We start from the raw sequence: 13,894 nt of genomic DNA, 5'->3' as shown, positions 1-13,894 counted from the left end.
CAGTCGTCTGCTGGGACAAATCTCATCGCTTTCAATCGGAGTCATTTATACAAACACAAGATCTCAAAGTCAGACTTTAGAAACCTTTTCAAGTCATCAGAGTAGGCTACAACAAGTCAGATAGTTGCGTATATAGTCTCCATGCATGAAATCAAGCCTCAAGCAATTCAAACAGACTGACTGAAAGAGGACGAGTGAAAGAAATAGTGCTTTCCAGCTGTTTCTTAACCTTCTAAAATACAACCAATGCAAAAGAAGAAATATAATGTGTTTCTAAACTATGGGTTGGGGACCAAACTGGGTCACAGCTGGAATGTATTTTTTCAGTGTCACATGTCACTGCAGTGACGCACGATTATGGTTTCAGAAGAATGACAGTAGCCTTGATGCCAGGGTAGGGCTACATTTCTCAAAATGTGGCTATTGGGTTGGGAGGGGGGGGGGTAAGAATGTCTAAAATAAATAATCAAAAACAGACAACTTGACCCTGGAGTTGTATCTGCTCAGGAGGACCACAGGGGGAGAGAGGCTCTGGGGTGTCTGTTTGGGTTGTCTGCGGGTCCAGGATCCGTTTTCTCAGCCTATACAGTTAACCAATCGCCTAATATCTGATTCTAGATCAGCATCTACGCTGTCACCGCCTCTTTTCTACTTCAATGAAACTCCGTGCCACGCAAGTGGCCAACGCGCGATTGACGTAAAACACGAATGTGCCGTTACGATTGGCCGCGGCGCCTGTCAATAACTGTCACTCAAGGTGATCGACCAATCGGAGTCCGCCTGGCGCTCTTTGTTCCTCCTGTTTGTCGCTGACGCTCGCGTCACGTGTTGTTTGTGCTCTGGCCCGTAGAGATGTGTACAGGAGGAGAAGGATAGCGAGCTAGCAGGAGCCTCCCGATGAGTACAGAGAGACGGCTGGACGCGCTCATGTTGCACACGGTGGACTTCACTTGGTGAAAAAAAAGAAACGCAAAAGGCCGCATTGGAGTAGCTGTCTCCCTGCTGAAAGGCCAGGGGGACACCGGGTTCGGACGGGAACAACAAAGCCGTGCCGTGTGTGGATATTGCATTAATCCAGCCGTGCGAGTGCGAGTTAGCTGGCCTGGCTAGCGCGCTAGGCAGCCCGGGAGCTCGCCTCCCAAAACAAGAATGGGGTCTGGGTCCATTCGGATTAGCTTGCTAGTAAAGTGACCTTTGATTTGTATTCTCCTGATGGCGAATTTCACCAATTACCAGGACGGCAGAGCAGCCATGTTGATGCTGGAGACGCAGCAGCGGACTAGGGACACCGCTGCTGCGGCGGCCGCCACGGCCAACGGAGACGGCTCGGCCGGGCCGGGGGAACCCCCTTCCCCGTTAATTAATATCGGTGGAGGAGGAGGAGGCGGCGGCTCTCGTTTCCATCAACATTTACCGCCCTCCAACCACCACCACCTCCACCTCGGCCACCATCACGGCCAGCCAAAGGATCAACAACAACAACACCCAGCAGCCCATCATCACTACCAGCTGGCCCCGCAGCAGCAGCAGCACCTCACCGGGGAAAACACCGCGGAGTCCCCGGCTAGGAGAGCCTCGTCCTCCTCTCTCAGCCAGGTAACGTTCGCTAACTCTCTCACACGTTTATGTTACACAAAAGCGTGTTGTTGTTTTTTGTTCGAACGTAACGTTACTCTACCGCCATTATTATTGTATTGTATTATTGTAGCGGCAATGTTGTTATTATTAAAACCACTGATTTCGCAATGTAAAAAAGGGATGTTTTGGAAGAGCGTTACCTCCCACTGACTTGGATGCTATTCAAAGATTGTCAGTACTCTTGATTAACTACTATTTAGAAATAGTGCAAAATGAATTGCCCTGGGTTACCCCATATATCCAAACCTTATAGCAAAATGATAAGCCATAACCTATATTAATGCAATAAGCGATAAAGTAGACCTAACGTTACCAGTAAGGTCTAAACTCACAATTGAACACCATACACACTATTAGAAGTTGTAGGAATATTATACTCTACAATAGGAGATAAAAAAACAAGGGATTTGAGTTAATAGAACGGTTATTCTCATTCAATCCTGCACTCCTGAATTGTCATTTCAATTCAAAATAGGCCTACTTTATTATTAGTCCCCTGGAGGAGGCAATTTGAGGCAAGCACGCCTTGCAAACAAGTAGCGTGACACATAGGCTATACAGTTCATTCATACACATTTCTAACAAATACAAATATGGAAATATCATAACACGGATTAATGGCACCGGGCCGTCTATAGCTGGCCAACAATATTCAACACCGCAAAGACATAAAAAGTGTCAAAGTGAAACTGCATGAACTTATCTGTCAACAACACACAAGGTAAACTGACAATTTCTTCTTGTTCTGTGGCTGTTCACAAGTCGAATGGCTCCTGGAATCAAACCAAAGTGACTTCTGTTTGTTTGACATGCAGGTAGTCTAAAAAACGCATTACCGATGGCATTCGGCTAAAGCAGTCACAAAGGACATGTCTGGGGGTCATTGATAATCTCATGTGCTATATTTATATCTTATATTATGCTAGGTAACGCATGCCGAGGACCCTGCCGCTTCCCCCGCCACCGCCGCCAGCAGCAGCAGCCATGTATACGCCTCTGCACACAGCACCTCGGACGCCGTGGACGATATTCGCAAGTGCGGCTACCTGAGGAAGCAGAAACACGGACACAAGAGGTTCTTCGTGCTGCGCGCGGCCAGCCACCTGGGCCCGAGCCGCCTGGAGTACTACGACAGCGAGAAGAAGTTCAGGAGCTGCCTGCGCTCTGCTGCCGTGGCCGCCGCCAGCGGGGCGGCGGTTGCGCCGTCTCCCCCGAAACGGGTCATTTACCTCTACCAGTGCTTCACGGTGAACAAAAGGGCGGATTCTAAAAACAAGCACCTCATTGCCCTCTATACTAAGGACGAATACTTTGCTATTGTGGCTGAGAACGAGCAGGAGCAAGAGGACTGGTACGTCGCCGTCAGTGAGTTGATGAGCGAGGGGAAAAAAGGGCACTTGGACTCTGACGATTTAGATGACGGCTATGGTACGGTCACCCCCGGTACTGTGTTTAAGGAGGTGTGGCAGGTGAACGTGAAACCGAAGGGACTGGGTCAAACGAAAAACCTCACAGGTGTTTACCGGCTATGCCTCTCCACTAAAACCATCCACCTCGTCAAGTTGAACTCTGAAACCCCCTGCGTGAACCTCCAGCTCATGAATATCAGGCGTTGCGGACATTCGGAAAGCTTCTTTTTCATCGAGGTGGGGCGTTCCTCCTCCATCGGGCCGGGGGAGATATGGATGCAGGTGGACGACTCTGTCGTGGCCCAAAACATGCACGAGACCATCCTGGAGACCATGAAGGCCCTGAAGGCCTTCGCCGAGTTTCGGCCCCGGAGCAAGAGCCAATCGTCGGGCTCCAACCCCATGCCGTTCATCACGACGCGGCGTCACCTCGGCAACCTGCCGCCGAGCCAGACGGGGCTCCAGCGGCGCTCGAGGACGGAGTCCGTGGTCGGCACGCCGCCGTCGAGTAAAAGCTCCGGCGCCAGCGGCTATCGCTTCCGCACGTCCAGCGAGGGCGAGGGGACGATGAACCGGCCGTTCCGCTCCGCCACCGGGAGCCTGGTTCATCTCAACACGGCGCGCGCCCACCTCGGCCGACAGGAGGGCGGCGCCGGCAGCAGTGGGAGTGGCGTCGCCACGGGAAACGCCGGCACGAGCACCGGCGGCGGCCGCTACGTCCGAGCCATCCCGGGCTCCACGCCCTCCGCCTACCACGCCCGCTCCGCCTCGCTGCCCGTCTCGCACTTCCCCTCCACCACCAGCCCCGTCAGCGTCTCCTCCAGCAGTGGACACGGCTCGGTCTCCGACACGCTCACCCGCCCCTCCAGTGCCTCCATCTGCGGCTCGCCGTCCGACGGCGGCTTCAACTCCTCGGACGAGTACGGCTCCAGCCCCGGCGACTTCCGGTACTTCCGGGTGCGGAGCAACACCCCCGACTCGCTGGGCAACACCCCGCCAATCCGAGAGGAGAATTGTCTCAACGATTACATGGCCATGGGCTGGCACCGGGAGGTCTTCGGCGCCAGCGGCGGCTCCGGGAACAACAGCGGCTGCGACACGCCGCGCGACGAGAGCACGTCGACGACGGAGGACGAGCGCTTCTCCTCGTCGTCGCTGAGGAGGCGGACGCACTCTTTCACCAGAATGGCGGCGGGTGCGACGGGCGGGTCGGGAGTGGCGGTTTACCAAAAGATGACCCAGACGACCTTCTCGCTGGACGAGGGCTCGGCAGGAGAGGCGGCGCTGCCGTTCGGCAGTGGGCTGCTCCGCGGCGGGCCTTCCTCCTCCTCCTCCTCACTCCGGTCCGACTACAGCTCGTGCTCGGAGCACAGCCAGCAGAGCCGGCCCTCCACGCTGTCGCGGACGGAGGCGGGCGGGGAGCGCCCGCCTCCGTCCGCCGCCTCCTCCTCCGCCAAGGAAGACAGTGGCTACATGCCCATGCTGTGCGGCGTGGCCGCCTCGCCGCGCGACACGCCTCCCCACGACTACATGCCTATGCAACCCAGCTCCTACCCTCATTCCCACCACGTCTCCAACTCCCCCCAGTTCCACAGCCCGGCTTTAGCTCGCTCAGCCCCGCAGCATCACCCCCCGCTCCAGCCCCAGTCCTCCACGGACTCCCACGGCTACATGATGATGCTCCCGGGGGGCGGCAGCGGCGGCTCCCCCTCCCCGGTGCAGGCCTCCCCCAGCCCCCATAGCAGCTCTAGCATGGCTGGGTGTAGCGCTGCCTCCGGCGCCAGCGACAGCATAGCGGAGAGACCCGAGAACGGAGAGTACATGGACATGTCGTACAGCAGCAGCAGCGCCGGACGCAAGCTCTCAAACGAAGGCGGCGGCTACTACGCACTGAGCACGCCCGAGGGCACGCCCAAGTCCTACAGCCCTTACTTCTCCCTCCCTCGCTCCTACAAGGCCCCCGCTAGAGAGCGAGAGGAGAAGGAGTACGGCGAGTACGTCCCCATGAGTTCTCCCGCCAAGCCGGTCTACTCGTCAGTCGCCACCGCTTCGCTGTCGACCCCGGAGAAGAGGAGCGGGGGCGGGGGAGGAGGCGGCGGCAGCAACACCACCACTCCCTCTCACCCGCCCCCGCCGTACGGAGCGCAACACACCACCGCGGCGATGGCTGACCGACGCGCCGTCAGGCCCAACCGGCTTCCGCTAGGCAGGCGGAGCTTCCACGGTTCGCTGCGGGTTAGCGAGCCCACCGCGGTGCCCGCAGGCACCTCCGCCTCAGTCCCCGCCACTGCCAGCTCATCGGACGGGCCCTCCAGTCCCGGCGAGTACATCAATATAGAGTTTGGCGATCACTACCCCCACCAACAGCAAGCCCCCAGCTCCTACCTTCTCTCTGCCCAAGACGATGCGCCCCCCGCAGGATCCGGTGATCTCCGGCGCTCCCCTCCCCAGCCGCAGCCCCAAGCACACCAGGACTACATGAGCGTCGAAGTAGGGGCAGAGCAACAGGACAGCGCCGGTTGTCTGGGCAAGAACCAGTCGCCCAGACCCAGCCTCGTCGCACCCTGGAACCCGCCCAGCTACATCCGACCCCTGGCCGCCAAGCCCGCGGCGCTGGCCTCCCCCGGGGTCCCCGCCGGAGGCCACTGGCGCTCGATGGGGGACGACTACACGGACATGACCTTCAACCAGCCGCAGACGAGCCCTACGGCCATGCTGCAGCACCTCTGCGTCATGGAGGGGCGGTACGGCCACGCCGCGCCCGCCTCCTCTGCCTCCATCTCTCCTCCCCTCGCCCCGTCAAGCCCCGGGAGGGCGCCGCCCGAGCCCAAGGTGAGACTCAGATATCATACGCTTGGAAATATGTTGATGTTATGATTACTGTGCTGCCTGCACCCCTTTTCCTTACTTATTATGTGCACCAGAGTTTATTATAGTTTTGTATTTTTCAGTTTTTTATTTTTGTCTTCAGTTCAGTTGGTTTCCAGAGTGGGTTTGCTCATTTCATTGTTTAATATAATATTGGTTTGAGTCTTAGTTTTATTTATTGTTTATTATAATATGGGGGTATTTGTCAGGGGCAAGATTTAAGAAGTTCAGAATAGGTACAAAGTAACACAACACTTCGTGAAGACAATTGACTCAGTCATGTGCCCAGTCTCATTAAACATAACATATGCACCAAATGCATCTCAAAAACTAAAGATATTTTCTGTATATATTTTTTATTTTAGTTGATTTTGTAAGTACAGAAAATCGTTTCAGTTAGCAATTTTTTTTCTCACCTAGTTTTAGTCTTTAGTTTTAGTGAACTGTAAATTACCTTGGTGCCCGCACATTGTGTTAATGATGACGATAAATTGAATTGAAGGTGGTGCGGGCCGACCCCCAGGGCCGGAGGAGGCACAGCTCCGAGACGTTCTCCTCCACCTCCTCCTCCTCTAACTCGACGGCGCCCCCCGCGGGAGGCCTCGGCCCGTCGTCGACCGCCCACTCCGCCCTGGCCAACCCCGCGGCCCCCAACGGGTCTTACCCGGCGGGGGAGGGCCAGGCCTCCAGGTGGGCCAGCTCTGGCTCTTTCGACAGCGTCTGGATGTCGGTGGAGGGGCTGGGCGGGGGGGACTCGTCGGCTCACGCGCACGCCCAGACGAGAGCCTCCGAGCCGGGCTCGGCCTCCGGGACCTCGGCCGCCCCGTCCTCCTCCGGAGGCCGAATGTGCCGCAACATGTCTGTGGGCTACCAGAACGGGCTGAACTACATCGCCTTGGAGCTGAGGGAGGACGGCAGCAGCAACGGCGGCGCGGCGGCCACGACGGGGGGCGGGAACGGGAGCTCGTCGTCAGCGGGGGCGCTGCCTCTGCCCGAGAACGGAGCCTACGCCAGTATAGACTTCACCAAATCGGACGGGGTCACCACCACCACAACCAAGGGTGAGTTTTTTTTACCAGTGTGAGATGAGATTGTTGTGTTGTCAGGTTGGTGAAATTGCCGCCCAGCGAGCCAAATGATGCTACATCTTGTTTGTCGCCTCACTTTAGCAGGTGACCGGCCTCTAACGTACACTTTAGCAGGTGACCGGCCTCTAACGTACACTTTAGCAGGTGGCCGGTCTCTAACGTACACTTTAGCAGGTGACCAGCCTCTAACAACCGGCCTCTAACGTACACTTTAGCAGGTGACCGGCCTCTAACGTACACTTTAGCAGGTGACCGGCCTCTAACGGACACTTTAGCAGGTGACCGGCCTCTAACGTACACTTTAGCAGGTGGCCGGTCTCTAACGTACACTTTAGCAGGTGACCAGCCTCTAACAACCGGCCTCTAACGTACACTTTAGCAGGTGACCAGCCTCTAACGTACACTTGAGCAGGTGATCAGCCTCTAACGTACACTTTAGCAGGTGACCGGCCTCTAACGTACACTTTAGCAGGTGACCGGCCTCTAACAACCGGCCGCTAACGTACACTTTAGCAGGTGACCGGCCTCTAACTTACACTTTAGCAGGTGACCTGCCTCTAACGTACACTTTAGCAGGTGACTGGCCTCTAACGTACACTTTAGCAGGCGACCGGTCTCTAACGTACACTTTAGCAGGTGACCGGCCTCTAATGTACACTTTAGCAGGCGACCGGCCTCTAACAGACACTTTAGCAGGCGACCGGCCTCTAACGTACACTTTAGCAGGCGACCAGCCTCTAACGTACACGTTAGCAGGCGGCCGGTCTCTAACGTACACTTTAGCAGGTGGCCGGCCTCTAACGTACACTTTAGCAGGTGACCGGCCTCTAACGTACACTTTAGCAGGTGACCGGCCTCTAACGTACACTTTAGCAGGTGGCCGGTCTCTAACGTACACTTTAGCAGGTGACCAGCCTCTAACAACCGGCCTCTAACGTACACTTTAGCAGGTGACCGGCCTCTAACGTACACTTTAGCAGGTGACCAGCCTCTAACGTACACTTGAGCAGGTGATCAGCCTCTAACGTACACTTTAGCAGGTGACCGGCCTCTAACGTACACTTTAGCAGGTGACCGGCCTCTAACAACCGGCCGCTAACGTACACTTTAGCAGGTGACCGGCCTCTAACTTACACTTTAGCAGGTGACCTGCCTCTAACGTACACTTTAGCAGGTGACTGGCCTCTAACGTACACTTTAGCAGGCGACCGGTCTCTAACGTACACTTTAGCAGGTGACCGGCCTCTAATGTACACTTTAGCAGGCGACCGGCCTCTAACGTACACTTTAGCAGGCGACCGGCCTCTAACGTACACTTTAGCAGGCGGCCGGTCTCTAACGTACACTTTAGCAGGTGACCGGCCTCTAACGTACACTTTAGCAGGTGACCTGCGTCTAACGTACACTTTAGCAGGTGACCGGCCTCTAACGTACACTTTAGCAGGTGACCGGCCTCTAACGTACACTTTAGCAGGTGACCTGCCTCTAACGTACACTTTAGCAGGTGACCGGCCTCTAACGTACACTTTAGCAGGTGACCGGCCTCTAACGTACACTTTAGCAGGTGACCTGCCTCTAACGTACACTTTAGCAGGTGACCGGCCTCTAACGTACACTTTAGCAGGTGACCGGCCTCTAACGTACACTTTAGCAGCTGACCTGCAGGTGACCGGCCTCTAACGTACACTTTAGCAGGTGACCGGCCTCTAACGTACACTTGAGCCGGAGACCTGCCTCTAACGTACACTTTAGCAGGAGACCAGCCTCTAACGTACACTTGAGCAGGTGACCGGCCTCTAACGTACACTTGAGCAGGTGACCGGCCTCTAACGTACACTTGAGCCGGAGACCTGCCTCTAATGTACACTTTAGCAGGAGACCGGCCTCTAACGTACACTTTAGCAGGTGACCGGCCTCTAACCTACACTTTAGCAGGTGACCGGCCTCTAACATACACTTTAGCAGGTGACCGGCCTCTAACGTACACTTTAGCAGGTGACCGGCCTCTAACCTCTAACGGACACTTTAGCAGGTGACCGGCCTCTAACGTACACTTTAGCAGGCGACCGGCCTCTAACGTACACTTTAGCAGGAGACCTGCCTCTAACGTACACTTTAGCAGGTGACCTGCCTCTAACGTACACTTTAGCAGTTGACCGGCCTCTAACGTACACTTTAGCAGGTGACCGGCCTCTAACGTACACTTTAGCAGGTGACCGGCCTCTAACCTCTAACGTACACTTTAGCAGGTGACCGGCCTCTAACCTCTAACGTACACTTTAGCAGGTGCCGGCCTCTAACGTACACTTTAGCAGGTGACCGGCCTCTAACCTCTAACGTACACTTTAGCAGGTGACCGGCCTCTAAAGTACACTTTAGCAGGCGACCGGCCTCTAACCTCTAACGTACACTTTAGCAGGTGACCGGCCTCTAACCTCTAACGTACACTTTAGCAGGTGACCGGCCTCTAACGTACACTTGAGCAGGTCATTGTCTAAAAGCAGCACTTGGTTCTCAAACGTTTTCACTTCAAGGACCTCTAAACTAAACGGACACAAATTAGATCACGCACCCTCAATCATTTGATAAGTCCCCCATCTGATAAGATTGTTGCTTTAGCAGGTGACCGGCCTCTAACTTAGAGTCATTGTTACTTTTGTGTTACTTATGGATGGAATTATAGTGTGTGTGTGTGTGTGTGTGGTGGGGGGGGGGTCACCTTTTTTGATGGGGACCCCCTCAAGGACCCCTGGGGACCATTTTGAGAGCCAGTGGTCTAAAGGCTCTTTTCTACTTTCTACAAAATCATATTTGGCAGGAAAAAACGTTCACGTTCTAGACTAGATTCTTTCTTAGAGGATCAACTTCACTGTTTATATTTGTCTAAAGAAACTCATTTCAAATCAGGTGCGTCCAAATCTTTTGTCTGGTAGTGCATGAAAAAGATAGGTTTCCAGCGTGCGCGCGCCTGCGTGAGAATGACTTCACATATGCGAGTAAAAGAGAGTAAGTGTTTGCTGTATTTTCTCCCTCGCTGAAAACAAAAATAACCCCCAAGTTCTGTGTGTGCTATTAATAGCCACATTATATCAACGTGCGGCTCCTCTAGTGAGTCTATTCTGGATGGCAGTCTCTGTGATGTTGACGAGGCTGCGTCGGAGGCGGAGCATCTGTCCACTGAAGTCTAGGCTGTAACAGTTCTGCTACAGGAAGTGGCACCAATACGTGGTTCATCTTGAGGTCTGTGTGTGTGTGTGTGTGTCTGTGTGTGTGTGCGCGTGTGTGCGTGCTAGCTAACTGATAAACGATTAGCTCACTGACTGAACAGAGGTTTAGCTGAGGTCAAGTGTGGACTAAATCACCCAAATAGGCTTGACTTCTGTGTGCGTGTGTGTGTGTGTGTGTGTATCCGTGAAATACTGTAATTTATAAATTCATTATGCTGTAACTTCTTTTTTACTGATACTTATGCTGAAACCATTGGCACTCAAGAAAAACATTTTGGCTAGTGGAAATTCTAATTGGCTGGTAACTTTAATAGCAGCCATATTGGCTGGTGATAAAAAAAAAACGTAATGTCAAGCCCTGCAGGGAGAGCAGGTGGTGACATGGGAGTGAGTGAGAAAAGAAGCAAATATATGATTGTTAAGACTGAATAATGACATCACAACCGTCTAATACTATAGTTAATTTAAAATGAGATATTCCTATAAATCTGGCTTCAAACGACCAAAATCTTTAGCCGGTGACCGAATAAACCCCCCCCCCCCCCCCCAAAAAAAAGTCTATAAATCCCCCCCCCAAATCTATAAATCCCCCCTATTTGAAGAACATAAGGGGGAATCCCCCCCCTAGTTTGCAAAGTGAATTTCAGGCCCTGCGGGTCTGTAAAAACACATTTTTGTGATCGTCAAATTGTGTACAGTAACTGAAAAACTCATGTAAACACTGTGAATTTGAAAAAGTAATGCATTTCTTTTATTTCCAAAACATTTGGAAAAGCCCATAAATCATAGATTTACCACATTGTTTCCTCTCAACGTGAACATTTTAGCTGATAGCCGATAGCCGATATTAACATTGCAACTTCGGACCCATGCCGATATGTAAAAAAAAAAAAGACTAACATCGGCACATACCAATGTGATTGCCGAGATATATCATGACATGCATCCCTACTTTTTGTTTTACTTGGATTTGTAATTGCATTGTAATTGTTGTTGTTGTTGTTGTTGGTTGCTGTCTGCTGGCGTCAGACGTGGACGTAAACGTCTGTCTGTGTGGTCCGGTGGCTTTACTGCAGCCTTAAAGCTGCTCGTGTGTGTGTGTGTGTGTGTGTGTGTGTGTTTCTGTGTGTGTGTGTGTGCGCGTATTTATGTAAAGCGTGAGTCAGGTTTCTCAGCCAGCGCCGCCTGACTCATTTGTTGATGGCGGTGCTGAACAGAGATGAAAGCGTGTGTGTGTGTGTGTGTGTGTGTGTGTGTGTTCTTGTACAGCTGTCTTAGCGAGGACCAGTGTGAGTTTTATACCTGCTTAGCGAGGACATTTTTAGGAAAGTGAGGACATTTTGGCCGCTCCTCACTTTCTCACACACAGGTCTGCAACACCTGTTTCAAGGTTAAGACTTTGGTTAAGGTCTAGGTTAGAATTGGGTTTAGGGTTAGGGAATGCATTATTGTCAATCAATGTCAATCATAGATGTGCAAACGTGTGTGTGTGGGTGTGTGTGTGTGTGTGTGTGTGTGTGTGTGTGTGGGTGTGTGTGTGTGTGTGTGGGTGGGTGGGTGTGTGTGTGTGTGGGGGGGGGGGGGGGTAGCAGAGGAGATCAACTGACACTCAAAGCACTTGTGTGTGTGTGTGTGTTTTTAGCCACTGCCAGCAGCTTCATCAACTGTGTGTGTGTGTGTGTGTGTGTACTAGTCCAGGCAGTTGTTAACACACACACACACACAGCAAGCATTATGGTCATTCATTGACAATTCACTGACACACTACCCTCAATAGCTGGTTTTGTTTGTTTGTGTTTGTGTAGGCTTAGTGTGTGCTGTTCAGCGACTAACGACTATTGTGTGTGCATGTCTAGCAGACTGTGCGTGTGCATGTGTGTGTTTTGCATATTTGTGTAGGCTTGGGGTCTTTGTATTTTGTGTGTGTGTGTTTACTGTCCATGTAGTGCGTTGAGGTGTGTGTGTTTAGGTGTGTGTGTATTTGTGTGTGCGTTTACTGTCCATGTAGTGCATCTAGGTGTGTGCGTCTATGTGTGTGTTTGTGTGTAGGGCCTAAACAATTATTTTGTTCGGTTCCGGTTTCCGACCGACCCGGTCAATTTACGTGCGACCCAAATTTATTTAATGAGCTTGTTGATTTGACGGTGGCGCTAAGGGGCGGGGTTTGACACTGCGCGAAGGTGCTTTTCGCTACGGATACTTTAAAACGAAAATGGCAGGGAGCATGATGGACATGTGCTTTGTGTCGCTTCTCTGCCCATGCAGCACTAATGTGCCAACCAAACTTGTGAGATTGAGGTTAAAATCATTTGAAAACGTGCTTCAGGAAGTTAAACAGTGCCCTTGTATATTCGTATCAGCAGCCGGCAAAGTGGACAGAGCTGACAAATGGACGCATATCGCCAGCTTATGTGTGGCACACGTCCATGTTTTGAAGGTTTTCCCGAGAACGTTTGTAAGAGTCTGGAGTTAACTCATTGAGTGCCAGCCACTTTTGGAGAACGGACGCTCCCAGTGCCAGAGTTTCAGAGCGTTTTCAGTGATTTCTCGAGGCCCACAGAATATTGTGTGATATTACTATGTAAACACCGAACACGCACAAAGAACGATGAGACTCTCTTCTATCATCTGCAAAAAAAAGTTTATTGATACCTAGGGGTGTCACGATACACTCAGTTCACGATACGATACGTATCACGATACTGGGTTCACGATAACGATACGATACGATACGATTTTAACAATATTTTTTTAAACTTGAATAATGACAATATATGACTGGAAAAGTAGTATTTTATTTGAAATGCACAAATACAAAACATGCTGTTGTGGGAAATTGTTATTACAATAACAACTAGAAAAAACATGAGATTGGAGATAAGGCTTATCTTGAAATAGAATGAGTTACACCGTCACTTAGATTTACTTTGAACTAAAAGGTTTCTCAGCAGTATAAATTCTCATTATGCATCTTCAGTTTTTCTTCAAACTCAAACAACAAGACTTTTCTTAGTCTATTTTTTATGCATCTTCAATTTTTCCTGTCAAGTAAACAGTTTTGCCAGAAACTCAATTGAATGGTTTCTCTCCTGTATAACTTCTCATGTGTCTCTTCAGAGACTTGTTCAACTGAACTACTTTCCACACATTGAACTTCAACAAACAAAGACGTTTCTTTGTCTATTTTTGAAAAAAAAAAAAAATTTTTTTTTTTTTTTTTTTTTTTTCACGATATGAGATTTCATCTCAACGATACATATCGTGACGTTTTACTATCGCGAAATTTCGTGGGACGATATATTGTGACACCCCTATTGATACCACTTTCCGTTCTTTAGTTATGAGCCGGAGAAGATAGGCTGTTTTGAGCAAAAAGACACGTTTCAAATTAGAAGCTGAGATATTCCGCCTTTTGTGAAATGCAGCATTTCAAGCACATTCACTGACTCTGAAGATAATATTTTCTGATGTAGTGACGTGGTGTAGTTGTGTGGTGCCCTGCGTGCCTCTCCCCCCCTCAGCTGCAAACTCCTCCCCACACGAACACACAGCCTAACACGCACCCAGTCTATTTTCGGAGCGCTCCGTTTTTGTGCGCCGGCTCCCAGCGCGACACGGAAATGCCAAACCGGACTGCAGGGAAAGGTTTGGCCCTTCGGCGTCG

The 13,894-nt window shown here is 51.6% G+C and overlaps 1 protein-coding gene across 1 annotated transcript in view; it reads left to right on the top strand.

Moving 5' to 3' along the window:
* Window positions 1-1,212: 1,212 nt before the first annotated feature.
* irs4b (insulin receptor substrate 4b) overlaps window positions 1,213-13,894 on the top strand; it is a gene marked incomplete at its 5' end in the record, with an annotated part of 37,313 nt that continues 24,631 nt past the window's right edge. The window contains 3 exons of the mRNA XM_083639916.1: window positions 1,213-1,596; window positions 2,565-5,879; window positions 6,418-6,976. Coding sequence (XP_083496042.1) covers window positions 1,213-1,596; window positions 2,565-5,879; window positions 6,418-6,976 — 4,258 coding nt within the window. The remainder of the gene's footprint in view (window positions 1,597-2,564; window positions 5,880-6,417; window positions 6,977-13,894) is intronic.

This window comes from Poromitra crassiceps, assembly GCF_964638095.1.
Source record: "Poromitra crassiceps genome assembly, chromosome: 7".
Lineage (NCBI taxonomy): Eukaryota > Metazoa > Chordata > Actinopteri > Beryciformes > Melamphaidae > Poromitra > Poromitra crassiceps.
Note: the sequence above shows the minus strand (reverse complement) of the source record. Positions and strands in the feature narration are given on the sequence as shown.